The 27,972-nt window shown below is 43.4% G+C and overlaps 1 protein-coding gene across 9 annotated transcripts in view; it reads right to left on the bottom strand.

The window, feature by feature from the left end:
- The window catches only part of RERE (arginine-glutamic acid dipeptide repeats), a 466,101-nt gene that overhangs the window by 11,077 nt on the left and 427,052 nt on the right, over positions 1-27,972 (bottom strand). For 8 of the 9 annotated variants that reach the window (XM_069079575.1, XM_069079574.1, XM_069079576.1 and 5 more), the window contains 6 exons: positions 7,026-7,188; positions 5,902-5,994; positions 5,027-5,226; positions 3,057-3,218; positions 1,979-2,101; positions 2-1,353 (listed from right to left, as the gene is read on the bottom strand). In XM_069079575.1, coding sequence (XP_068935676.1) covers positions 2-1,353; positions 1,979-2,101; positions 3,057-3,218; positions 5,027-5,226; positions 5,902-5,994; positions 7,026-7,188 — 2,093 coding nt within the window. The remainder of the gene's footprint in view (position 1; positions 1,354-1,978; positions 2,102-3,056; positions 3,219-5,026; positions 5,227-5,901; positions 5,995-7,025; positions 7,189-27,972) is intronic. The other variant, XM_069079578.1, reaches the window with a different exon arrangement.

Raw genomic sequence — 27,972 nt, 5'->3', positions numbered from 1 at the left:
CCTTGCAGACTGGCTGGCGTGGCTTGGTGTGTCCACTACAGTGGGTTCAGGAGAAGGGCTTCGGGGTGGGGGAGGGGGACTTTCAGGCTCCTCTGTTTCATCAGGTGCTTCCTCCTTGATCTGGATGGGGGGGATGGTGCAGGAGGTCACTACAGGGACACTTCCACTCGAGGTCCCAGGCGTGGAACAGGATGGCTGGGATGGAGCACTTGGCCCGGATGGGGGGGTAGAGGTGGAAGGGCAGGATGGAGGAGTGATGGGAGGGGGCCCCCCAGGCACAAAGGGGTGCTGAGAAAATGGAGGCTGGGGGGGTACCTGGTGAAGGCCTGAGGGGGGATGGCTGGCTACCGGTGGGAGGCTCTGGCTTTGAGTCAAAACTGGGGGCTGAGCTGGAGATGACTGTAGCGGCTGACTCTGGGGCATCAGCTGTAGAGGAGGTGGGTGAGCTGAGGGGGGGTGATGTGTGGACAGTGAACTCAGGGGTTTCAAAGCAGGAGGGGGTGGCAGGTTGGAGTTCATGGAGAATGGAGAAGGTCCTGAGAGATGAGGTGGGTGCTTGTGGGACTGTGGGGTGGGCAGCTGTGGGATAGGGGTTGTGGGAGGGGGTTTGATGTGAGGCATTGCCATTGGTGCAGGAGGAAGTGGCTGTTCTCTTGGGGGTTGAGGAGGCTGCAGGGATGGCTGGGAGGCTTGGACCTGTAAGGAGCCATGAGGATGGGCAGGAGCTTGTGTTGCTGGAAGTGGAACCTGAGACTGAGAAGACTGAGGGGCAAGGGGGAAAGGTTGTGGCGGTCCTGGATGTGGCAAGAGAGGCTGTGCCTGCAGACTATGAGGTCCAGGGGGCACCTGGCCATGAAGGGGGGGCTGTGGATGAGACTGGGAAGAGGCAGGAGCCTGTGGCTGGTTCTGTGCTACACTCAAGGGCTGCAAAGGCGGGTGTGGGGAAGGAAGTCTTTGTGGATGCAGAGCTGGGGCCTGTTGTATATGGGAGTGGGCTGGAGATGGAACAGGGGCCTGAGACTGGCCAGGTGGCTGAGCTACTGATGGTGAAACCTGAGGGGGAGCTGATGGAACACTGGCCACTGTGGCCACTGGAGCTGGGAGCTGGGCTGCCCCTGGAGGAGTGGAGGGGGCAGCTTGGGCAGGGCCACCGGAAGCCTGCACCACTTGCTGTTGGGCAGAGGAATCTGAGTCACTCTCATTGTCCTGAGGGCTGGGGATGCTGGGGGAGGTGCTGCGATTGTCTTGGTCAATGTCCTTGGGGTCACTGCTCCCTTCATCGTTAACACTGCGACTGTCTGAACTCTCTCCTTCTCCCTCGCCTTCCGACGGAGAGTTAGGCCGGCTGATCTCCTGCAGGGCAGAGAGAAAAAGTAGATGTGCAGCTGGATTTAAGTGAGATGATGGCCTTCCTGATGACTGCTCCCCAAGATCACCACACCACATTTTTGTCTTAGGGCAGACCTGGCTGCCCCTTAAGAGTGTGTGCCTCTGCCAGCTCCCAGCTTCTTTAGCTGGGCTGGTATTCCCAAGGCCATCCACCTGAGGGTCAATCCACTAGGGGAGAGAACTACTCTAGAAGGCACTACCCCCAAACTCATGCTCTACAACACATTTTTACCAGTTTGCAAAAATATTACTACCAAAAATCCTTACTATTAACTTAAAAACAGACCCTTTGTTCTCTTCCTCTATGCTTGTATCCTGATTTTTCATTCCTAGCTCCCAGACCCCCAAATCCTGAGCTGCTGCCAGGCTGAGGTTGGGGGTTAACTTACTGGTGACCTATATTCTCTGGGCTGGAAAACACTGTTCCAAGTGACAGGAGGAGATGCTATGGGGGTGCCTCCCTGGATGTCACTACCAGCAAGATTAGGCTTCCTGCATGAATGCTTCTTGGGCAGGATTCTGGAGTGAGTCTGCCCTGAGAAAGGAGCCAGCAGAGAGAGGGGCCAAAGCTCGCTCCCAGAGGCCTCACCTGGGGGCTGTGGGTTTTGGACTTCTTGGCACTGGTCCTCTCAGGCTCCTCAGTATCTGATGCTGCCTTTTCTCGTTGACGCTTAGTGCTCTTGAGAGGTGAAGATGCTTCTTCCTTTATCTTCTATTAACAAGAACCATGCAAGGGATACAGACATCAGGGCTGGAGTATTATCTTTGGTTCTATCATTTTAATTAAGACAGAAAGTAAATCCAAATGGACTCTTGGGGGCAGGGGTTGCAATGAAGCACATCTTGGCTTGACAGGAAGAGAAAACTCTCTTACAGAGCTCTCCCAAATGCAGTAGGTGGAATGACTACTTTGGGGATATGTTGCTGTGGGGCTTAAAGCTCAGGCCCAGACCCCTTAGGTTCCTTCCTATTCTGAGACTCTGTGACCCTTGTGGGGGCATTTCAGGCATGAGGACACCCTATGATGGTCTACACTGAGGTGGCAGAGGGCATGCTGAGTTTAGGGAATAGTGAGGAGTCCACAGTTTAGTTGGAAATGAAGGGGAGTAATATGAAATAAGGTGGCATCATCATCACCACAATAATATTAACATGAATGAGGAAAGCAGGAGGGCAGAATGGCACCAGCTGTGTGCCGGGTCAAAGATGGAGGTTTGAATCCCAGCTTTATCACTTGATAACTATGTGGCCTTAAGCAAGTCACCTAAATCCCTGGGCCTCAGAGCTCTCACTCCCAAAATGAGGCCCTGGGCTGGGCAACCTCCAAGGCTCTTCTGGCTTTTAGTCTTTGATTCTATATTGCCCCCAAAGCACCCTTGACAGGGGATCTTAAAGACAAGGTTGGGGAGGGTCTGCTTAATTCCAGAAGCGACAAGGAACCACTCTTCTGAGAAGAGTGAGACTGGTATATTATTTGGCAAAGTTAGGTAGGAGCATTACTTTGGCAACTGTGTGAAGAGGAGAGGAGAGAATGACTGAGGAGGCCTAGACTTGAACTTCTCACCTACAACAGAAATCATTCACAGGGATGGGACACAGCTACCTCCGACCCCCTAAGGACCGCCAGGGAAGACCGCTGGCAGGGTCACGCCTCCATCAGCGCTCACCTTCGAAGGTTTCTTCACAGAATCTGCTTTACTGTCATTGCTTGAGGTGCTGGCTGCACTAGGAGAGTTACGGCCACTTGAGCGGATGTCTTCGTTGATGGGCGAGGCTCTACCATCAGGGCTGGCAGGTTGCTTCTTACGGCCACTACGCAGTGTAGACATCTAGCATCCCCCAAAACAACCCCCAAAGATATTATTAAGGTTAGAATGACCCTGCAGTCCCTGCTAGATGCTATTTTACTGAAGTGAACATGAAACTCCCAGAGTAGTCAATAAAAAGTGTTTGTTAACCGAGGAAATTACTATCTCTTTTTCTTACTAAGAAATCCCTTTCAACCTGGGGGGAAAGGGGAGAATGGCCATACCATACATAGAAATTTTCCCATAGAGAGGGAAATGTTCAGAGGGAGGCAAGTACACTAAGAGATATTTCATAGAGAAATAAGAAATATACCACTGCCCCTTCTTTTCCTCTCCTGTCTCCCCATTGTGAAATAACATTCTCTCAAGCTCATCTAAATTAAGGTTAAAAAATGAAACTCATTTGAGCTAAAAAATGAAACCACTGGGGGTGGCTGAGTTCAAATCTTGCCTCAGACACTTAACACTTACTAGCTGTGTGACCTTGGGCAAGTTACTTAACCCCAATTACCCTGCCTTCTCCCCTGCAAAAAATAAAAAATAAAATAAAAAAAAAAAAGGAAAACTAGGGAGCAATGAGTCTCTCAATCTGTTCTAGAAGACCCAGCAGGGTACTGAAATCATGGTAATCCTGAGCTCTGATGAAAAGCATCAGCCCCAATGGGTTTTACTCAATGGTGTCTGCCAAAAAGGAGAATATCAGAAAGATGGTAAACTTTCCTCCTGCTCGCATGCCATGAGGACAGACAGCCACACCAACCATTGAAGTCCTCATAGGTGTGCTTTTGTTTTCAATTTCTATGGAGCACTAGAGAAGTTTCCTGTGCTTCTTTAATGGTCACATGCATACTCAGTCATCAGGAAAACCTCGAGCCCTATTCAAGCTAGAAGGGGAGCCTGACAGGACCACACCAAGACAAAGGCGGAGGGAAAGCCTGTGTCCAGTGCCAGGCTGGGGTGAAAGCATGTCACTTTGAAGGCAGAGGCTTGGAGGAAGATCAAGTCATAATGACAGGACCAGAAGAGATGACCTACTAGCTCTCCTTGTGAATGTCCTTGCCACAATCTAAACTCAGAAGAAAGAAAGGAAGGCAGAGATGAGGACAGGTGAAAAAAAAAAAAGGGTGGGGGGGAAGAAGAGAAGAGAAGTTGTCAATCTACCTAGGAAAGAGGCAGGTGCTTAGAGGGAAGGTAGAAAGCCAGAGAGGCAAAGACCTGGGAAAACAGACCTGAATTGGAAGCTAAGACCAGTGCTTTTCTCTCAGCTACTTCCCTTACTCAGAACAAATCATTTTAGCTTTTAGGGTCTTCTTAAATTTCCCCTATGTGTAAAATGGAGTCTTTTCTCAGCCTGGCTTCAAAGGAAACGTGTGAAAATGCCTCTCCTTCCTTTCTACAGGTGAGAAGGGCCACTGATGTGGAACTTGGTGGATGTATTTGCCTAACTTTGCTGAGCTGTTTCCTCCCTCTTTCTCTTTTATTATTGTTATAAAATATGATTCTCTAAGAAGGATATATTTGTAAATGAAGGGGCTATGAAAGCAAAAGAGAACAAAACGTTATCACCCTGGGTAGGAATATATTTTTAAATGGATTTTAGTATCATTCCTTAGCGTCTTGTAGGACTTTGAGCCATCTTGATGGCTCTGAAGAAGGTTAAGAAAGTGCATGCACTAGGATGAGAATGCTGAACAATGAATTGGCATGTTAACACTGCCTACATGACAGGTGTCAAGGTGGACAAATGTTTCTGGGAGATTTCCTGCCCAGGCAGAGCTGTGGAGGTGGCCAAGGCACAGGAAATAGCGGGGCAGGGAAACAGGCCATACCGAGCCGCGACTGCGCCGGGTCCTCATGCTATGCTTTCCACTGAGCCCATCCTCTTCCTCTTTGACAGGTTTGAACATAAAGGGCGGTGGGTCCACTGGCTTCTCAATCGGGGGGAGTTCTCCGTACTTCTTGAAGTGGATCCGACAATCAGTGCATAAGAGGATGTTTTCTCGGCCGCCGTGGTGCCAGTCTTTGGAGGCTTTACAAAGGATTGGGGGAAGGAGTAAAGCAGAAGTCAGTATGCTGCTGAACAATAAAGCTTAGTGGAAGGAACAGCCACCCAAAAACAGTCTGCTTTGATAAGGAATCAACCAGAACCCCAAATGCCACCCGTGCTTCAGGCTGCAGATCATGCGACATGATCAAATACTCCAAGATGCAGGACCAGCCCATTTCTGGGCTCAGAAGAGACACTCCCAAGGGGCTACCAGAGCCATCATTCTCTTCGAGGTGTGTGGCTCCCCATTCAAGCACATGCTGCACATGCCGCCTTTCCTGCTCATCTCCTCCAGCCCTCCCACTTCTCCCACCCCCAACAAAGCATCGTGCCGGTGCTTCATGAGCAGGCTCTCTGCACCTGGCATTCAGAGCTCCATACGGATCTGCTTAACAGAAAGTGATTATCATAAAAGACTTCATATGGCCAGGGAGAGTTTGTTGTGTTCATTCCTCAACTTTCTCACTTATGTTGGAATTCAAAGTCAGAATAAATTATTGTCGCCTGCAGGTTTCAACTGTCATAATATCACTTATTTCAATTCATCAAATGTTAAAACCTTAACAGCACCTGAGCCCATTCTAGGCTAGTAAATTTGCTCGAATAAAGCCAGAGCTAGAACAAAGCAGGAGGCAACATGGGTCACGCAGCACGTACTGGTGGTGAAGCAGTGACGACAGGCGTAACCCTTCAGTTCCTGCTCGCTGTCCTCACTGTCAAAATCATCTTCACTGGCAGAGCTCAAGTCCACTGAAGAAAGGAAGCAGAGCACAGGTGAGCCAGGGAGAGAGAAAGAAAAGAAGTGTTCAGATTAGAATTTCCCCACTGGCTGAAATGAAGCCATTTCTTCTAAGAGCTGGATTCTCAGCTGTACATAGTGAGCCTGAACAAGAAGACAGATCCTTTGCCCTTTGTTCTCCTCCTATGAGAAGACAGAACAGGCTTAGTCCAGGAGGAGGCCCACCCAGGATGATGGAGGCTTCAGGGGGCAGAGCCAGGAATTGCTTCTCAGCTGGTTGTCTTAGTTCCTGAATGTGGGTAGGGGCCCAAGGCACCAAGATGCACATATTAACAGTGGAAGGGCTTGCCTAAAGGCTAAGGCAGAAGTCCAACTTGCAAAGTGGTCTCTTGCCCCTCTGGTATCCCCTAGAGCATCACTTAGATAAGAAAGTCTGTTCTTGTTCTGATAAAGAACACGAAGAGGGCCAGGCAGCAGCAGGCTATGTGTGTGAGGGATTTAAATAAGTACTTTGCTCATGTGGGTAAAATGTCATGGACTGGAACACAAATGTCAAATGTGGGGCTTGTATCAGGCTATTAAAATGCCTCTTGGACTGTGGTCAACAAGATGACTTTGGTCAGCCACTTCTTTGAGGAGTCAGAACAAGTCAGTCAAATCATCTTATGCTAATACTCTCAAAAGAAAAGTGTTCTGTCAAGTGGTAAGAACTATAAGCCTGACTACAGCAGACCCTGTGAGGGCTCTTCAGTGAGCCCAATGCTCATGGACTCAGAGAATGTGGGGGCTGCAAGGGCCAATGTGTGACCTGGGACACTTTCTAATCCCAATACTTCCCATTTTCCAGAGGACAGCAGAATAGTGATCCAATTCAGAAATATGTCGAACATAGACTCCCCTGATCAGGGAGATAGCTGAGAGGGGCCCTTAACTTCTACGTCCAGCTCTACAGCTGTGTCCAAGTGTGTGTCCCATTCCCTGTTCTCCCCACCCCCACCCCAACTCCGCCAAATATTAGCCAGGGACTCTGGTCTTTACTTACAGAACTCACTGGAGGGGGGTCTGGAGGGAGTGTTGACTGGAGTAGAAGCTGTTCGAGTTTTAATCCTCCGAAATACAGCCTGCCTACGATGCCTACGGTGGGCCCGGGAACTAGCAGCTTCTGGGGTTTTCTTCCAATAGTAATAAAAGGTGATTAGCTCTCCCTGAAAAAGAGAAGAGTTGGGTATCAGTTGGGACTATGGTGGAGAAACACCTCTTTGAAAAGTTTCCTCTTTCGGCTGGAAGTAGAAAATATGGTTTAATAATGGCCCATAATGCCATGGCAACTGCTCTCCTTACTGCATGGAGGACCCCTCCACAGATTGGGCACACATATGCTATCCCTATGTTGCTTAACATAATTTCCTCCTGGTCTCTAACAAAGCTTCTTACACATATAACAAGTACCTAAAAGATGTCTGATACATATACAAAGGGGGTCAGGTTATAATGGTTTCTAGTGTTGTAAGGAAGAGTCAGTCCTGTTCACATTGTCAGTTAACAAATCAGCCTTAAGTTCTGGCTACAAGCTTGTCCCCCGAGGCCCTGAGGGTCTAAGGCAGCCATCTGGATCAAAGGAAATCCAGGGGTTCCCAAAAACATTTATAAACAAAGTATCAAAGTATGAAGTTGGGCAGTGAGAGGGGAGAATAGCTGACACTTGAACCTGACTCTCATATGAATTAGTTAAAGGAGGGAAGACTTTCTACATATACGAACAGCTGGGAGCTGAAAACAATCAATAAACATTTATGAAAGAGTACACAATCTAATGGGGAAGACAACAAGCCAATAAGTCACACACAGGATAATGAGGGAATAGTTAAGAGAGGGAAGGCACAAGGTTTCCTGAAGAAGATGGGATTTTTAGGAGGTCAGGAGGCAGATCTGAGGAGGAAGGACATTCTGGGCATGGGGGAAAACCAATGAAAATACCCAGGGCTGAGTATGTGGCAGGGGAAAGGCAGGAGAGGGTTAGGTTATAAAGGGCTTTGAATGCCAAACAGGATTTTATATTTGATTCTGGAGGTGACAGGGAGCCATTGGAGTTTACTGAGTAAGGGAGGGACATGGTCAGATCAGTGTTTAAGGAAAATCACTTTGGTGGCCAGACTGGAGTGGGGAAGGAATGAGGAAGGTAGAGACTCCAGCAGGTTACTGCAATAGTCCAGGTGGGAGGTAAGGAGGGTCTGCATCAGACTGGTGGTAGTGTCAGAGGAGAGAAGGGGGTACATTGGAGAGAAGTTGCAGAAATGAAGTTGATTGACATTGACATTAGCCATAGATCATGGGGGCAAGAGATAGCGAGGAGTTAAGGAGGACACCTAGGCTAGGAACCTGAGGGACTGGGAGGATGGTGTTTAACTGCTGCAGTAATAGAGAAGGTAGGAAGGGGGTGCGTTTAGGGGGGAAAATTATGAGTTCAGTTTTAGACATGCTGAATTTAAGATGTCTACTAGACATGCCATCTGAAAAGTATAAAAGGCAATTGGTAGGGTGGCTAGGTGGCACAGTGAATAAAGCACTGGCCCTGGAGTCAGAAGGACCTGAGTTCAAATCCAGCCTCAGACACGTGACACACTTACTAGCCATGTGACCTTGGACAAGTCACTTAACCCTGGCTGCCCTCCAAAAAAAAAAAGGCAATTGGAGATACAAGAATGGAGATTACCAGAGATGTTACGGCTGGATAGATTTGAGAATCACCTGCATGGAAATGATAAATTTTTAACTCCATGAGCTGATGAGATCACCAAGTAGTGAAGTACAGAGGGAGGGCCCAGGATAGAACCTGTGGGACACTTATGGTTGGGACAGGAAGGAGAAAAGGGCACAATCCCAGGAGCCAGCAAAGGAGACTGAGAAGTAGGCTTTTAAGGAGGAGAACAAGGAGAGAATGAAGTTCTGAAAATTTAGAAAGAAAAGGGTATCTATCAAGTAGGAGAGTGATTAACAGTATCAAAGGCTGCAGAGAAGTCAAGGAGAATTAGGACTTAGAGGAGAGCACTGGGCTCTTGTTCTGTCCAACAGTGAATTATGCCCAAAGGGCTATAAAATCACGCATGCCCTTTGACCCAGTAATACCACTCCTAGGCCTGTATCTCAAAGGAATCAAAGAAAATGGAAAAGACCCATTTGTACAAAAATATTTATAGCAGCTCTTTTTGTGATAGCAAAAAATTGGAAACTGAGGGGTGGCCCATCATTTGGAATGGCTGAAGAAATCGAAGTATATGATTATGATTGAATACTATTGTGCTATAAGAAATGAGGAGGATGATTTCAGAAAAACCTAAGAAGACCCATATGAACTGATGTAAAGTGAAGTGAGCAGAATTGGGAGAACACTGTATATAGTAACAACAATATTGTAATGATGATCAACTATGAAAGACAGCTTCTCTGATCAAGAAAATGATCCAAGATAATTCCAAAGGACCCAGGATGAAAAATGTTATCCACCTCCAGAGAGAAAACTGATGAACTGAGTGCAGACTAAAGTATATATAGTTTAAAAAAAGCTTTGTTTCTTGCTTTTTATTTTTAATTTTGCAACATAGCTAATACAGAAATGCTTTACATGTCTTTACATGCATAATGGTTATATTTTTTGCCTTCCCAATGGGTGGAGGATGGATGGGAAAGGCTTTGGAACTCAAAATTCTTAAAAAAGGAATGTTAAAAATAAATAAAAAATTAAAACAAAGTGGTGTGTAACACACATGTGTGTGTGCACACATGTAGAATTTGGCTAGATTAATTCCAGAGAATGATGAAACATCCTACCCACCTCCTGACAGAGATATGAAGGATTCAAGAGTGCAGAATGAGTCGTATTTTTTTTGGATGTGGCCAATGTCGAACTTTGTTTTGCTTGACCATACATGTTTGTAACAGAGTTTACTATCTTTTGTTCTCAGCTGGGGTGGGGAAAAGGGAAAGGGTTAGGATATGAAGGAGAAAAGGCAGATTTTTCCTGACTGAAAAAAATAAAATTAAGAAAAAGTAATACTAAAGTATGTTCTTTCCATACATTCCTATTAAAACCAAACATTTGTAGCAACTGCTTGTTTGAACGATCTGTGTTCTGTCTATAGAGCATTGCTTCTTAGATGTTAAACTTAGATGTCAAACAAGACAACAAAATATGGGGAAATATGAAGCATGAGAATCTTCTGGAAGAAATCTGATTAATCTGACTTAATCTTTCAAATAAGCAGTTTATAGGAACAAATCACCAGGGCAGAGGTATTGGGGAAATTATATTAGAGGAACAAATTCTGCCATTAGTGAATTGAAGTGAGTGAAGTAGATATATTAATAGGGAGAGGCAAATAGTTGGATTAATGAAGAATAGTACAAGGCAATCTAACCCACCTAAAATTTTCATTTGAATCAGAAACCCAATATAAATTTAGTAATTAGGTACCCATACCTCAAAGAATTAGCCTGAAAGATAATGGGCTTGGCTATCCAAAAGACAAATGAGAAATCTAGGGAACTGTGAAGAGGCTAAGACAGATAGGAATTCTGAGTCATCCTTTTTACATTTTTAAATCTTGTTACTTCTTGGAGGTTTGGGCCTTCTCCAGGTGCTGCCATTCCTTTTATTTATACAAGTAAGAGAGACAAAGCAGTCCTTTGAGGGAAAAAAAAAAAGAATGGGAATACATGCAGTTACCACCAAAAGGAAGGAATCTTTTTGCAGACTCTATGAGTAACCAGTTAGTACATGACTTCCGGAACACTATATGTGTCCCAATCAACCAATCTACTGTGGGCTATTTTTTTAAAAGAGAAATGGTCAATGGACTTGGGATTTCACTGGCATAGGAAGCTACCTCTTAGTAGCCACTTCTTTACCAATGTAAGTTGGCACCTTCTTTGTAATTTAGAGTCTTAGGAGTAACCTGGGGCCTGGTTAAGTAATTTATGACCATGATCTCATAGTTAATATATGTCTTCCTAGCTCCAAACATAGCTCTCTAAGATATAGCTATCTTGAAATATATACAAAATATATATGTGCTCATATAGAACGATACAGACTTCTATGTACACATATACACCCACATACACAGCGTTAAAGTATGTAGCTTTTCTCTCTTTTGCTTTTTAAAAAAGTGGCTATAAACATGGTCAGAAAGCATACCAGTTGAGGGGAATGTCAAGGACAAAGGTGCAGAGAAGAATAAAAAGTGGGGAGGAGATATGTCATGACTTGGATGAGAGAGTAAAGCATCTCTAAGAAAGATCTGCTTACTAATCACAATCCTAAATTAAGTGAAATTAATTTTATGAAGCTTCTCATCAAGAATACTGATGTTTTTGCTTCAAGTTAAAGAAATACTACCCCCAACATAAGAGCTTTTTTGTAAATTTTAAAATTTCAATGCCAATGTGGCACTAGGTGGACTAAAAAACTGGCTCAGATTCCGGTTTAAAATATGAAAATGCTTATATCTAGACAACCTGAGTTCTAAGTCAGGTTGATGTGACGATGAAAATATTTTGCAATTTCAAGATCTTGAGAAGAAAAATACTGCTAAAAAAAAAAATGGTACAATGTCCCATCTAGTCTTTCACTGAAGTTACTTTCCGCACTATCCAGTATAAACTTGTTACTTCCTTCCCTTCTGAATATGACTCTACAGCTTAACAAATGAGCAAAAACACCAGGAAAAAAACATTACAATCTGAGAATCCATTGCTGTTATGGCCAAGAAGAAAACTTCCCAATAAAGGTAATGTTATAGCAAGAAAAGAGCATGCCCCCCAATGACACAAAGTGGGTAAAAGCTATGAACTGGTCTAGCTGATCTGAAAAGCAATTTGGAACTATGCCCAGGAAGTGAATAAACTGTGCATATCTTTTTACCAGATACTGCTAGCAGGCCTATATTCCAAAGAGATCAAAGAAGAAAACGTCCTAAAGACCACCACAGATTTTGGGAGTGGGAAAGAACTTGAATTTAAGGTGGAAGGGGGTGCACCAATTGAGGAACAGCTGAGCAAATTATGGTATATGAATAAAACAGAATGTTTACTGAGCTGTCAGAAATGAGAAAACAGATAGCTGAGAAATCTGGTGAGACTTCTACAAAATGATGCAAAGTGAAGTGATCAGAACCAGGAGAACAACTTATACTATTACAACAATCCTCTAAAAATAAACAATTTAAAAATACTTAAAAACTCTAATCAAGGCAATAATTCCAGAGACACTTATTATGAAGGATACTGCCTACCTTTTGAGAGAGAGGTGAGGAGCTAATATGAAGAATGAGGCACATTTTTGGACATGGCCAATGTGTGAATGTTTTGCTTGACTATACATATTTGTTACAAGGGCTTTGTACTTCTTTTTCCATAGAGGAAACAAATGCTTGATAAAACTGGAAAAAAAAAAAAAGAGCCCTAAAATACCTTACACCTCCCCAATAGAATGGTCTACAAGGATTCTTCTGACCCCAATCAATGGCACTAAGATCCCTAAGGAACTGAAAGGAGACACAGTCAGACAGGAAGCTGAAGGCTTTTTAGTCTAGCTCTAGCTAGCTCTCTGCCTCTTGGGTTTGTCTCTTCATTTCAGTGCTGTCATCACCTAGCCCATCTCTGATTCACTCTCATTTGTTAATTTAATGGCAAACTTTTCTAAGTGATTTACATATGTCATCTCATTCAAACCTCACACTAACCCTGTGAGATAGATGCCTTTTTTTTTTTTCTTTTTGGAGGGGGGAAGGCAGGGCAATGGGAGTTAAATGATTTGCCCAAGGTCACACAGATAGTAAGTGTGTCAAGTGTCTGAGGCTGGATTTGAACTCAGGTACTCCTGACTCCATGGTTGGTGCTCTATTCACTGCGCCTCCTAGCTGCTATTATCGTCCCTATTTTACAGCCTAGGAAACTGAAGCAGAGATTTGCCCAGAAGCCCACAACTAGTAAGTGTTTGAGACAGGATTTGAACTCACGTCTTCCTGACTCTGGTTCCAGCATTCTGTGCACTGTGGTGCCACCTAGCACCTCTTTAAACTCTACTTAGCTCTGTCTTCTGCGCTTCTTTTCCCTTTATCATTCAATCTTCATAATAATCTACCCACCCGTGTGTGTGTGTGTGTGTGTGTGTGTGTGTGTGTGTGTGTATACATACAGAAGTCCTACTCTGATTCCTCATCATGGTATGGGGGTAAATTAGGGTTCTCAAAGGCTCGGCCAGTGGAATGTAAACTCTGAAAGGTCACAGAAAACAAGAAAGATACCAAGTACAAGTCAGGAGACAGATATCATGCCTGCTGTCCACAGACAGGCCTCACTAATCTGGCTTGTCACCAAATAAACTTCAAGGTGACAAACTATTCGACCGCAGCAATTTTCAAAGACAATCTACTAATGGTGCATAGGGGAGCGGAGATCCGTGGTGGAAGGAAGAAAGTAGCTACCTCAATGAAATCACAGGTGGGAGGAAGTAATAAGAGCAAGTGTGAACAAACACACACACACATCCGTCTGTTGGGGGGAGGGTGTACATATGCCCACGTATCAAAATTTTTCCCATTTCAAGTGTTAGAAAAATGCTACTTCCTCTGCCATCATTTGATTCCTTCCATTAAAATGTTCAAGTTGCTTCAGGACCCAAAATAGCATCCATGGAAACATCCCTTCATCCATTCTAACAAACGCCACTGGCTACTGATGAGGGATAACTATCATCAGAAGTAACATAGCTGGTACAAATAGGAAACATCAAGTCCATGATTTTCAGATCCATAAGTCAAATGATGAGGCAAAAGAAGAGGACAGGAGAACCAGCAGCAGCAGTAATTCTGGGCAGTGTGAGCAATGTGTCTAAGGAGCAGTATCCATGGAAAACTATGTCCAGGCCAAATCCTGGCTATGCTCCTTACCTGGAGGCAGAGTAACATAAGAGAAAGAGTCAGAGAGCCTGGGTTCAGATCTCTGTCTCTGTGGGCAAGAAATGTCACCTCTCTGGTCTCCGACTCACTCTGCATGAGAGATTGGAGGGTCTGAGACAGCTCCTCTAAGGACGATCCCAGGCCTCGATTCTTTGACTGCTTTGAGAGATAGGAGAAGTCACTTTACCTCTCTGGGTTTTTCATCCTCAAAATGCTGGGGCAGGAGGTTGGGTAGGAAGACTACCTTGTTCTATTTAAATCATCTCCTCTTTTTTCCCACCTCGGTCTCCATCCTTTTAGTCACATGACTCTACCCCCACACAAAAATTTTTTAATGTTTTTATTTAAAGTTTTCCAAGTTCTATCCCTCTTCCAAGTTCCAAGTTCTATCCCTCCCTTCCTGAGATGGTAAGCAATCAGATATAGGTTATACATGTGGAATTGTGTAAAACATTCCTATATTCATCATTTTGTACAAAAAGACTCAAATAAAAGAAAAAATAAAGTGAAAAATAGCATGGCTTCTGTCTGTATTGAATCAATATCAATTCTCTCTCTGGAGAGCAGATAGGATGCTTCGTCATTAGTCCTTTGGGATTGTCTTGGATCACTGTAATACTGAGAATAGTCAGTTCATTCACAGTTCTTCAACAAACAATACTGCTGTTAGTGTGTACAAAGTTCTCCTGGTTCTGTTCACTCTACGTGAGTTCATGTGAGTCTCTGCAGGTTTCCCGGAAATCACCCTGCATGTAATTTCTTATATCACAATAACATTCCATCATAATCATATACAATTGTATCAGCTATTCTGTGGCACACAACGAAGACCTGCCACAGACCTGTCAGAGAGATGAGAATAGAACTGCAAGAATATCTTTCATACCTGAAAGGAGGCTTCTCTCCTCCTGGCTATTCCATGTGTGGGCATATGGACATCCACACGTATAACATGCACACATGCTTGTACTTGCCCTTGTCTTTTTCCTCAAAATGGGTTACAAGTACTTCCACCAAGTGGACGGATGCTCATCATGGGACCTCATGGTGCTGTGGCACTGCAGAACCTTCGGATCTCTTTCCTACCCCTTTCCTTGGAAACTGATTCATAGTAAGCACTTTTGTCACAAAGCGGGAACAAGTTAAGAGACTGAAAATGGTAGACATGTCGTAAAGAGGAATCCGACCCATCTCCACAGAAATCATGTCTGTAAAGTCACTTCAGAGCACAGTCACCCAATGCTTCCAAAGGACGCTGTGTCCCTTGCTACAGCTGAAAAAGTAAACAGGCTAAAAAAAGCCACACAGCACTACAGCAACCTCTCACTCATCTATGCCAGTAAAGCAAAATTCAGGCTCCCAGTCCTACATACTGAAAGGACCAGGTCTCCCTTGTCCTCCCCTAACTGGAACTGCTGTCATTGGGGAAGACTGGGATTAGAGCACAGAGCTCTGATGATAGAGATAAAAATCAGACTACAACCAAGGGAGGAGAGAAATGTGAAAGGATAAGGCATAGAGGGGAAAGGAAGAAGGAAGGGAAGGAGGGAGAGAGGGAGGGAGCAGGGAGGCAGAGAGAGAGGAAGAGGGAGACGGAGAGAGACAGTGAGGCAGAGAATAGTCATTTATACAGCAGCTACTATGGGCCAGGCACTGTATAGTCTTTTGTAACAAACAGCATCTCGTTTTGAAAGAAAAAGAAGGGGTGTTGCCCGTTTCTGATGAATTTCACGTCCACATTGGGCCTGTGATACAACAGGGCCGGCCTGCCACTGGCACACTGCCTATCACCTCTTGGTGCCTCAGTTTCCTGACTTAAAAAAAATGTAGGGGTTGGACCTGAGGGACTTTGAAGCTCCTTCCAACATTACATGGAGGATTCCATAAAAATACAGCAGAAACAGCACCAAGTTACTTTAGGCAACAGCAAAGCAAAATGACTCTGTGAAGTCAGGATCAATTACTAGAGTCACCCAATTAGGACAGATTTTGCAAAACTCTATAAGGGTTTTAGATAAAACAAGTTTTATTTCTAGATAAGGAAGGAGACTGATGTTCACCAAGGCTGGATGATTCATCGAAGACCATACTGTAAGTTAATGAAAAGTTAAAGGATGAATAAGTCCTGAATCCTAAACGTCAATTGTGCTCTCTGTCGATTAACACCCCCTCCCCCCACTTCCCCTGGCAAAGGAATGAACTGAGTTTAATAGCAGACAAAGGTCAAGGTCATCAGTATCACAGGGATAGTTTTAAAAATAGCCAACAAAGCATTCTTAGCAGATTTCACAATCTGAATACCAATGATCTTAAACTGATAAACACAGACTTTGAAGGGACCCCTCTACTTCAGGGTTAGGATGCAAGCTGATGCAAGTATAACAATATAAACAAAAATTTCAGGCCAGGTTTTATTAGCAATCTGACTTTAAATGCTGTAATGTCTACCTAAGAGATTAAACATCGGAATGGAGTGAATCTGAGGGATTAGAAACAGCATACTGGTGACTACATGGGTGGCAGGGTCTTGAACACAAACAAAAGAACATGTCGGGAAAGCTCTGGTTCTACAAATAGGGAGCAAGAGAGCTCCTGGCCTCTCTGGGAGTAAAGTCAATTCAACTTTCATCAAACATGCATAGTGTTTGCTGCAGAGACCCCACTGCACATAAATTCAGGGAACAAAAGCTGTTGCAGAAATCAATAGCCTACTGAAACATTAACACAGGCAATCATTGATCAAAAGCTCCCGTTACAAAGGCAGCCTTGCAAATGAGCTTCTGCTTTTGCTTGCAAGCAAACACAGAGGCACAAATGCTGCACATGAATGGCCTGTAATGATCATTTTGTTCCTGGTGATCTCACCTCATCTCACAACAAGGTCTTCTCGTCAACACATCTTACATCTCTGGGCTATGACTGCTAACAGCAGGAAGAACCGACTGGTTTAGTGCCCAGTATGGGAGACAAGGAGGGGTGGGGAAGGTCATTCTGAATCCTCAGTGTTCTAGGCAGCAGTTCATGTCAAGAGAAATGCTTCTTACCAATTAGTCTATCTTTAGCAAATGTTTAAATACACACTCTCACTGTACAGTGTCTGGGCTGTATTTTTCCATCAGTTCATCCACTAAAAGTCACCAATAATTAAGATATTCTGCTCATGTACCGAGTTATCAGTATTGTCAACTCTGGATCTCTCCTTTCCCAACATGTCCTTCCCACCAAGCAACCACAGCCTCAGAAATGAACACAAATGCATTTTCCTGATTTTCCTAAAAAAAGGAGGGAAGCAGAAAGATAGCTGGGGGCATGTAGGTAGGAAATAACAACAAAACCAAAAATATCACACACCAAAGAGAAGAATTAGAAAGGGTGTGTGTGTGTGTGTGTGTGTGTGAGAGAGAGAGAGAGAGAGAGAGACAGAGAGACAGAATTGTAGCTCAGTTCTCCCCTGTGAGAGGTAAGCCATTGTAGCAAGTCAGTTAACAAAAGGATTCAGACAATTCAACAATTTTGGTGCAGTTACCTTCTGTAGCGAAGCAGCACTGCCAACAGGCCCAGGCCATAAGTAAAAAATTGGCTGGGCATGGAGTACGAGTGGGAAGAGGGGAAATGTTTCCTTGGGCCAAGGTGCCTGCTCTCCTCAGGCCCCCATTTTCATTTCTTTGCCCTCCAGTGTTATGCTGCAACTCAATCAAGATTGCTAACACACCATAAAAATGCTGGGGCCAAGGCAAGCTGTATTAACCTCTCTCTCTCTGTCTCTGTCTGTCTCTCTCCCTCCTTCCCTCTCTTCCCCCCTCCCTCTCCCTCTGCCTCTGCCAGTGTGACCCTGTCTGCCTGGCTGTTTTTCAAATGTTCAACAAAGAGTACATGCTGTGCTGGTGTATGCAGCCCAGGTGCCCATGTGTGTCTGGATCTGAGAGCCTCTAACAGCCCTAGTGGAGAAGACTAGCCGTTTCTGGGATGACTGTCATGTATGCTTACCAATTTCACTGAGAATATTTGTTATGGTAAAAACAGTCAAAAGGAAACATCAAAGTTGCTCTCTAATTTCTCCTGGGCATAGCTCTGACAGGGAGAAAATGCAGTAACTTGCTCTTCCCAATGGGGAAAAACAATTAAGAAAATTAATTTCTTCCTTGGATTAAGTGACAGGAGTAAGAGCATAACAGAGCTTCCCTGAGAGGAATAAAGGTGGCCCTATAAAGAATTCCAGAAATAAAGAGATCTTGGGTCAATCCTGTAACTCATTCTATGGCAGGAAGTTTCCAGAATTTACCTGACAGTAGCAATGTCTCTTGCTCTGGCTTCTTTGTTGTATGATCAATTTAAAAATGAATGAAAGCTAACACAAGTTTGGGAAGGGAAGGGAAGGGACTGGAATCAACTGCTTTCATGCTAGCTCATCCAGATGTCATGCATTACAACTTCCAAATTAGCTCACATTTATAACATTCTACTTTCATTACCATTCAAACAAACCATGACACCCTGGAGAAAAAAGGGGATCAGTGGAACAATGTTCCAGAATTCCCAGTGACCTAACTCCTAACATATATTGAGCAGGAGCCTTTGCAAAGGAGGGCAGCTGCTATTCATGAATCAAGAGTCTCGATCCTATGGGAATCAACTCCCTACCCCCATCAGGAAGAGTTGAGAGTAACATCCTAAACTCTAGTGAGTTAACAGCACTTTTATCAAAGGAACCAGGTACTTACAGGAATTGTTACTTACATCTTTATTTTCATAAAATCCCTTAAGATTAAATAGAAAGGGGGAGGGTTCTAGGTGGCTCATTGAATAGAGCACCAGCCCTGGAGTCAGGAGGACCTGAGTTCAAATCTGGCCTCAGACACTTAACCCAAAAACTAGCTGTGTGATGTTGGGCAAGTCACTTAACCCCAACTACCCTCCAAAAAGCAAAATAATAATAATAATAATAATAATAACAATAATAATAAAAATTAAATAGAAAGGACCCAAGTCACCCAACAATATAGAGCAAATTTACCTAAGGGATAAAATCCTGGTCGTTGTAACTGATTCTAGAAATCTTTGTACTGAAACTACAAAGTTACTTCTTAAAAGCATTTTTCAAATTTTCATTACATATTGACAACAGAGAGTTCTAAATGAGAGGACACAAATGCCCTGGCATGGTATTTAATAGAGCCCAGATACAGTCTACATTATCATCAGGAAAATGTCAATGGGCTAAGGCTGAATCTGACAACTTTCCTTGACCTGAAGCAGATGGGGAAACAGAGAAACCAGACAGCCCAACTATGCATACTCTTCCAGGAGGACAGAGAACAGGGTAGCCTGAATCAACAGAGCTTGTTATCAGTCCAGCCTTTTCCTTTTTATACTTTATTAGAGGTTTTTATCCTCAGCAATTTTGTTCTTGTGATCCCAAACTTATATATTACTGTCAATTTTGATAAATAGGCTTTTGTACATTCAAATTAAGCAACACGACAGGACAGACTATGCAGCAGTACTGATTAATGAACAGCATGACTTACATACTGATGTTCCCAAGTCACTGCTGTTGGAAATCAAAGCATGTGGGAGAAATTTTGCTTTTCACTTAAAAAAAAAGAAAAGACCAATCGTTCCTGTGCTACAGAAGCATTTTCTCAAGAATTTGTGGGTACATGCTAATTTAACAGCCAGTCAACAAACATTGATTAAGTGCTTACTATGTGCAAATATCTAAGATGCAAAGAAAAGCAAAAATATGGTCCTTGTCCTCAAGAAGCGCAAATTCCAATGGGGAAGATAACACGCAAACAACTGTACATACAAGAGATATACATGCAAATGGAAGGTAATCTTCCAAGTGGGGTGGGGCAGGGAAGGATTGAGGGTGGATTGGCTGTTGGTGGTGGTGCTGAAAGAGGACCAAGATGACATCATGACGCTGGGGTCAAGGAGCAGTGTGTCTATGACTGATCAGACCAAGACAAGGTTGAAGGCCCAACCCCAGGTTGGGCACAAACAATCCATGTGAACAGGACAAATAGCAGGGTGGAAGGAAGATTGGGAGTGTAGAAACACTAGGAAAAGTTTCCCATAGAAGCAGGCAGGTTTGGGGCTGTCTTGAAGGAAGCCAAGGAAGCTGAGGTAGATGAGATGTGGAAGAGCATTCCCAGCATGGGAGACAGCCAGTGAAAATCTCCAGTCAAGAGAGAGAGAGTCTTTGTGTGAAAAATGGTAAAGGAAGTGTGCTAGATTAGGTCAGCATGGAGGGGACTAAAATGTGCAAAGCCTGGAAGGATGGGGGGTGGGGGTGAGCCTCTCTCTAGTGCCCACTGAGTGCGAGGCATTGTCTGTTTTTATAAACATCATCTCACTTGATCCTCACAACAACCTTTTGGGGCAGGTGCTACTATTATCATCCCCATTTTACAGTTGAGGAAACTAAGGCAAACAGAGGTTGTCACTTGCACAAGGTCATTAAGTGGTTGAGCTTCTTAGGCTGGATTTGCACTCATGTCTTCCTGACTCTAGACCCAGCCCTCTGTGCCAGGTAGGAAGGGACTAGGTTGTGAAGACCTTTAAAAAGTCCAAAAGAGGCAGCAGTGAGCCACTGGAGTTTACAGTGTGGTGACACGCTCAGGGCGATGTCCTGGGAAGATCACTGTGGAAGCAGAGTGGACGATGGACTGGAGTGGGGAGAGACTTGAAGCAGGGAAGCCATTTAGGTTCGCCAGCTGTGTGGCATGATGAGTGCCTTCACCACAGAGGCACCTGAGTGCAGAGAGGACAACACAAGGAATCTAGTGAAAGGGGAAAACAACTTGTACCACAGAGAAAGCTGGCCACTGGTGACGCCTGTGACAGTAACGGGGATGGTGGAAAGGGGCAAGGTGCAAGGGGGTGGGGCTCGCGTGAGATCAAGATTTCTGTTTTGGCCGTCTGAGTTAGAGATGTCTACAGATCATCCAGCTTGAGGCAGTTGGTGATCCAAAAACAGTTCCTGTCCTCAAGAAGCTTACATTCTACTGAGGTTATAAAATGTACAAAGATGGGTAAAATTCATAAAATGTCACATTTGGAAAAATTACAAGTGTAATGTCCATCTAGTATCATCAGTTAATACTGAAATTATTAGGAATTGCAATGCTGCTCTATTTTTGTAATTTTTTTACTTATAAACTCCGTCCCCTTACCAAACTGGGTTCCTTGTTTAGTTGCCTTAGGAAAAGGGAGAAGTAAAACTATCAGTCAAGGTAGAGTAGAATGTCTTTTAATCTTGTGTTTTTCCAAGGCCAAACAAGTATGTAAGAAGGATGGCACTGGTTGGCTCTCTGTGTTACTGCCCTTGTCCCATAAGCCTTGCTCTGTTTGTTGTTCCTGTCCATAACTCTGGTTCCTGAGGACTCAGCACCAGATCTGACCTGGTATCATAAACTCTTGAAATTCCCAACAGGACTCCCAGGGAAGAGATTTCCAAGCCTATATAATATATATATATATATATATATATATATATATATATATATATATAATATATATAATCTCTTGATTATATTCTTCAGGTCAGCTTAGAGGGGAAGGAAGATAGGAAGGGAAAGAGAGACACATTAACCATTAGGCAGCAAAAGCAAGAGAAAGCAAAAACATGGGGGAAAGGGCCTATAGATAACGTCTCAGATAACTTTCCAATAGTATTTGTCATTCTGATCCTAGAGTATAGTTGATGTCCTATTTTCACCATATTCACAAAGTCTCATCCAACTTCTTATTAGAGAAGAGAATTATCTCTTTATTTTCTTCTGACAAAACCACCTAAATTCTAGCAGCAGCTGCAACTTACATTTAGATGACAACTTATGGTTTGCAAAGTACTCTTCTCTCAACCACTCCATAAAGTACACATACTATCAATCCTATCTATTACAGATGAGGAAACTGAGGCTCTTAGAGGAGGTGACTTTCCCATAAAGAGTTATTACATGGCTGAGGTGGAATCTGACCTCGGGTCTCTATTCACAAAAATGTACTTGTATCTAATCTTATCCAAGTTATTCTTCTTTTTTACTCTTCAAAGAAAGAGATGGGTCTTAAAAAGGATCGATCAAATCTGAGGGCAGACCCTGCGTCAAAATCTGGACATATACTGTTAAATATCACTGTCAGCAAGGAACGACCTTCTAGTTGCATGGGGCTTGCATGAAAGGATGACTCTGGTAATTACAGCTCTGTTCCTTTGGCCCCCTCCTTTCAATCCACTAAGTGAATCCTCTAATTCCTAAAGAAACCCAAGACACTGTTGGCTTGCTCTCACTGGAATGATACTCTTATGTTTTGCAAAATATTCTCCTCTCAGCCTTGCTTTGAGGAAGGTGGTACAAGTACTACTAATCTCATTTCACAGATGGAGAAACTGAGGCCAAATATTCAATGATCTTAGAGTTAGCAGTCCAGGAGTGAACAGGGATAAGCTAAGGAAGCACTGTCCATACTTGTTCTATGCTGGTGGCATGAGCTTGCCATAGATTACCTGAGCCTGGACTCCTTCTTCAGTTCCCTGAACAACAACAGATGGACCTGGAAAAAGGCCCAAGTGCAAGAAGGCTGCTATCAAGAAACTCAGTGTGCTTTTTTTCACTGTCACTTTAATGTCTACTCGAGGCAGGTAGTATAAGAGGTAACCCGGAAGATGAAAGCATCTGGATTATTTCCGTAATTACTTTTTTTCACCTGCACATGATATAACACAAATGTGTTCTTAATGGTTCATTAGTATCTCACACCTGGTGAAAAGACATACTCCAAAGTGCTAACTCACAGGACCATCCTTCTTAGAGAGGACTGGCTAAGACTTCCACAGGGAGCCCTTCGACCTGCTGTGCTGGGCTTTCACAGGGCTCCATTTCTTCATTTTAATTAAGGATAAAAACCTCTAAAGTACAAATAAATCAGATGTGAGTCAACCCATTTCTTCTGTGCAATAGACACAGGCACTGAGAACCCTTAAACTCAAAAGAAGCTACTTTTGTTTGCTTCTTCCTAGTTTCCTTCATGCTTCCAAGAGTGTTGTTCCCACACCTAAACCTAGGATGAAAAAACAAAACAAAACAACACTCCCTTGTTTAAACTGCTTTACAAATATTATCTCATTTATCTTCATAACAACCCTGGAAGGCAGGTGCTATTACTCTCCCAGTCTGACAGATGAGGAGATGGAGGCAGCCTTCAGTTAAGTGTCTCGCCCAGAGTCACACTGCTAGTGAATACCTAAGGTCAAATTTGAACTCTGGCTATTACTGACTCAGGTCCAGTGTTCTATCCAATGGCCCATCTTGCTGCCACAAATGTAAGCTAACTCAGCCTCGAGAGCAAATGAAATGTTTTCTAATTAAATTTACTTCACAACTCTTAAAAACTGGGGGCCCTGTCCATTACAAAAATCAGCAAATATTTTTTTTCATGAGGATGACTTGAGATTGAGAGCTGCCCCACTCAATGTAAAGAAAAGAAGTACTCTACCACTGGGTTGAAATTATATCCGAGGCAAATTTAAGAAAAGCATTTGGGGGAGAACACAGAGAGCAAGCACGCAGGCACACATGTACATACACACACATACACACACGTTAAAGCAAAAACATTTTACTGTGTCATGCTCCCAACTGTTTCAACCATCACAGGATATGTCACAATCAGCATAAGCAATTCAATACTGAGGGTCCTGCCTACAATAACCAGAATTCTAACTTAATCGATTGTTATATCTAAAAGTGGCTTGCTCAGGAAGACATTTACTAAGAAAAGAGAAGTTCTCTAGTTTATTTCTAGGTCTGACAGAATTATGCCATGGAGTCATGCACATGGATCACCTGAGCTTTCCTTGCCCCACCCCCAGGAGAGAGATGGTTATTCCCAGGGTCAGGCTATCCACCCCCTCCAGGCAAAGTAGAATCCCTCAAAGAAGTGGCCTGGGTCTAAGTAGAGAAAACAACCCCATATCAGGGAGTCACTCTGATTATGCTTAACAAATTAACAGATTTTTAAGAGCTGGAAGAAACCTCAGATGTCATCTGCTTCAACCAATATTTGCATAGGACTACCCTCTACATGATAACATCCCTACATAACAAGGGCATAGATGAAGAAACAGGAAGACATGTTTAAAGTTTTTCTAGAATCAGGAAAAAAAAAAAGAGGTATTCCCCTCTTCCTGCATCCCCCCCCATCTGAATTTATTAAAAAAAAATTTCTCCCAAACACTCATCCGACAGATACTGGCTCACTGTACCTGGGATACCTCTGTCAAGCCTTATACAGTGATAAAGGCATCCTTTATTATCAGCACTCAGAAAACAAAGAAGCCTTAAAAAAGATCACTCAAACCTTAGGTTTTTTGTTTCTGATTTTTGCAACCAAGCTATGAGCTATATGTGGTCCTCCAGTGTTCCTACCCCCTCCCCCATAAGCTGAGTATTTCATTATTTCCTGAATTCATTTTATTAGAGTTCAGGAACAGGGCAAGTGGGATTTCACTGCTGTAAGCTTCTATTCACCAACACAGTACCCTTTTCACTGATTTCTAGTTCCTGTAACTAACCTACAATTTCGCCAGTAAAGGAGGAGGAGGAGAAGAGAAGGGGGAAAGAGCTATAAAGCTGTTAAAGCCACCCTTCTCCATCTCGTAAACATTTTTCTATTTATCTGCCCTTCATTGCATGCGCAATCTTATTATCTCTGCTCAGCATCAAAGTGACATCCATCAGGGTCACCCTATAAAATATACATTGGCAATGTTACATTTAATGACAAGAGCAGGAAGAGAGATGAAGGATGGGAGAACGTAGAATACTGCAGGACATTTGAAAGGGATCATCAGTTCTATCTGTGCATTTCCCGAGGTGATAATTGAATGACAGGGGCTAGAGGGAAATCCATCTTTGAGCTCAAGAAAAGATTGTCAGGAGAAAAAGGGTTTTGTATTGGAGGCATGTAATGGCTGCCAGGCTCCTCTCAGGCTGTTTCAGATATTTACGGCTTTTATGTACACACTGAAAATTATCAGCCATCATCAGCTTTTGAGAGTCAAATGTAAGAATCAAGGACAGATTTACTCATGACCAAGAATGGACTGAAAAGGTATTGAATGTTGTCACTTGCATCCCCTTCAGCTAATATAGTACAAGATAGATGGTATAAGAATACAGACATAAAAGAATGCCAACTCCAGAGTCAGTCTGTCTTTCTGGGAAATAGCTGATCATCCCCACCCTCTCCCCACATCTTGACATTAAGTCAATACAGCCTAATTTCACAAAAGACTGAAAATACCCTAGGTAAAGCTAAGGAATTTGGGTTAACTTCTCTTGCAAAGTGTGGGTACATGTGTACACATGAATGACACGCTGATTTTCCCATTCCTGTGGTAAACAAAATAGGAAGCTAGGTATTATGACTTTAATACCCAGACTCCTGGAATGAATGATAAAGCAGGTAAGCAGGTCTTCCACCAACAAAAAGGTAGCATTAAAGTTTTTTGGAAAGATGTGGAATTAACTAAGTCCAGGCATACACATCTTCCCAAAGGAGGCTATAACTTTTCTGGACTGAGTTGAGAAAAATGCTGAGGGAGTTTAACAGTACAAATTGATTACCAGTAGGTAACAGGAAAAACACTAAAGGTATAAAATACCAGAAAGGGAAAAGTAAAAGGACAAGGGTGGCCACTCCATAGCTCATATACTCATTTGAGCAATATAAAAACCTCCGACATACCTGGTTGCCAAATCCTCCAGATGCTATTTAGAGGACATTTTGGTGCAGTTTCTCTATTCCAGTTTCAAAGTTACTATTTTCAGTTAAATCAAAGTAAGTGCATAGCAATCAGTCAAAAGGAGATAAACTAACTTGTATGAGGTATACTATGGAGGTGACTTATGACTAGTTCTGCTCCTTAGAAGATATTAAAAAAAAAAACTGGTTAGAACTTTGTTGTGGACATAGAGTTGCTTGTAGGAAGGAAGAAAAGATCACAAGACAGAGGCAGTAGCTGCTCCATTATTTAGCACAAAAGGAACAACCTCTCCAGGGCTCCCCAGGAAATGACTGGTAAACTCTCAACTTTTCTGATTTGTTCCCACATGACCAAACAAAGCCAGACAAGCTGCACTGGCTTTCACACTCCACTCCGATGCATGGAGAAATGGTTTTGTAATCAGAGTCCTCAAAGACCTTAAAAATCAAGGGGTTTAAATTCCAAGGGTCTTCTGTATGTAAAAGGCCAAGCACAAGGAAGGCCTGTGTAGGACTGCCAATCTCAGTGAAAAGACTTTGGGCTAATTTTACTAGATCATTTTTGGGGGTAAAAAGGAGAAAGAAACCACCTGCAGCACTCTAGTTATGGCATATAAGAATGAACCATGTACTCTGATAAAGAAAACAGACTTGAATCATTTAGCCCTTCTTATGGCTTAGGTAGAGTGGAGCAGACCCACTGAGACCCACAGGAGAAGCCTGCAGTTGGCACCAGACCTCCCACTTCAGTGTGTGCAACAAACAGCTTCAAAAGCCAGGCCTTCCAATGGGGGGTTGGGAGTGTGGGGGGAGGGGGAAAAGGAGTGAGAGAGAAAGGGGGAGAGAAGAAGAGAGGGTCCCCCTCCGCCAGCATCATTTTTGCTTCAGTGAATTAATCCTGGAAGAAAGCCCAGGATATTTCAGGGAAGTGGCAGCATCTTACTTTGTCTGTGGCTCCCATCCACATTTGATAGAGGGTAGTCCCATTAAAAAGAGAGACCATGTAAAGTAAGTCTAGCTGGCATTTATGAGGCCTCTTTACAAAGATACACACTCTGAAAAGAGCCAGGTGGGATGAAGTCCTCTCAGAGAAGAGTACCAAAGGCAAGGACAGATGTACATCTGGTGGGGAGAGATCTCCAAGAGCTGCTGGGGGTAGGGGTAGCAGATTATCTGGACTTGGCTTCTTTTTCTTACTCGTTTCACTTCTCAGTGATGACCACATTTTTCTACTGGTCATGACGATATCCCCACTGTAATCAAGCCTAGAAACCGATTTTTATACTTGAGAGGGATCTAAATGGCCCCTCGAAATGAGTCCAAGCTCTACTAAAAAGGAAGCCCCACTATGCCATAGCTGACAAGGGCTCAGCTAGCCTCAGCTGAAGACCTAGTTAATGACAGTGCACCTCCTTTTACCGCAGCTCATTCCACTTTGGGAGATCTTTAATCGTTAGTCACTCTTCTTCTACCTTTTATTTCCATGCCAGAAGAACTTGGTTCAAAGAGCACTGTTAGGGAAGGGTATAAAAAAAAAAGGCAGCAAGAGACAGTTAATTTTTCCCCCTTTGTCCTCCTTTCTTGTGACTGTTTTTGGGGCTTCTATGCACCATCATATTAAGATCTGTCCCTACTTTTTTGCAAAATAGATTTGCCTATAGCTATATGCTGCAGTTAAAATGCTGCAGGTTATACTGGTCTTTGGTTTTCTTCAAAAGTACATTAGGCACATTAATGAATTCTGCATTCTCAATGCCACAATACAAAAAAAAATCAGGAGAAGAGTGAGGACCTCTGGAAAAGCCCACAAAGTATACTTTGCGTTACTGCAAAAAGTCAAAAGCCCAATAAAGCCTCAAAATCTATTCTGAATGCACACCAGAGCTCTCAGCAGTGATGAAGAGCAGAAATAAGACAAAGTTTTCTGTCCCTAGGATTTAAGTGCTCACAATCTCAAGCCCAAATCAATCCACAATAAATCCAAGGAATCTAGTAGTGAGTATCCATTCATTGTCAAGGAAATCATGATTGATTTACACCAAAGTTTACTCCCAAACTTTTCTGTTTGTCCCCAGCTGCCTTTTCACACGAGAAATGTCTCTTCATCTGCAGCTTCCTGCTTTCAAATGGTGAGTTCCTGCCCGGTTACATCCTTGTGAAGAAGTGTCCAGGTCAACCAAACACTTCTCTGCTGGCTTTGCTATTGATTTTCCACTTTCTTCACTCCCTCACCCCTACTCCTGGTCTTTCAGTTCCCTT

The sequence above is a fragment of the Petaurus breviceps genome, unplaced genomic scaffold (genome assembly GCF_028583685.1).
Source record: "Petaurus breviceps papuanus isolate PSGF00001 unplaced genomic scaffold, PetGlider_PUasm1.0 91041, whole genome shotgun sequence".
Taxonomy (NCBI): domain Eukaryota; kingdom Metazoa; phylum Chordata; class Mammalia; order Diprotodontia; family Petauridae; genus Petaurus; species Petaurus breviceps.
The sequence above is the reverse complement of the archived record's forward strand: the minus strand, read 5'-3'. Positions and strand labels throughout refer to the sequence as shown.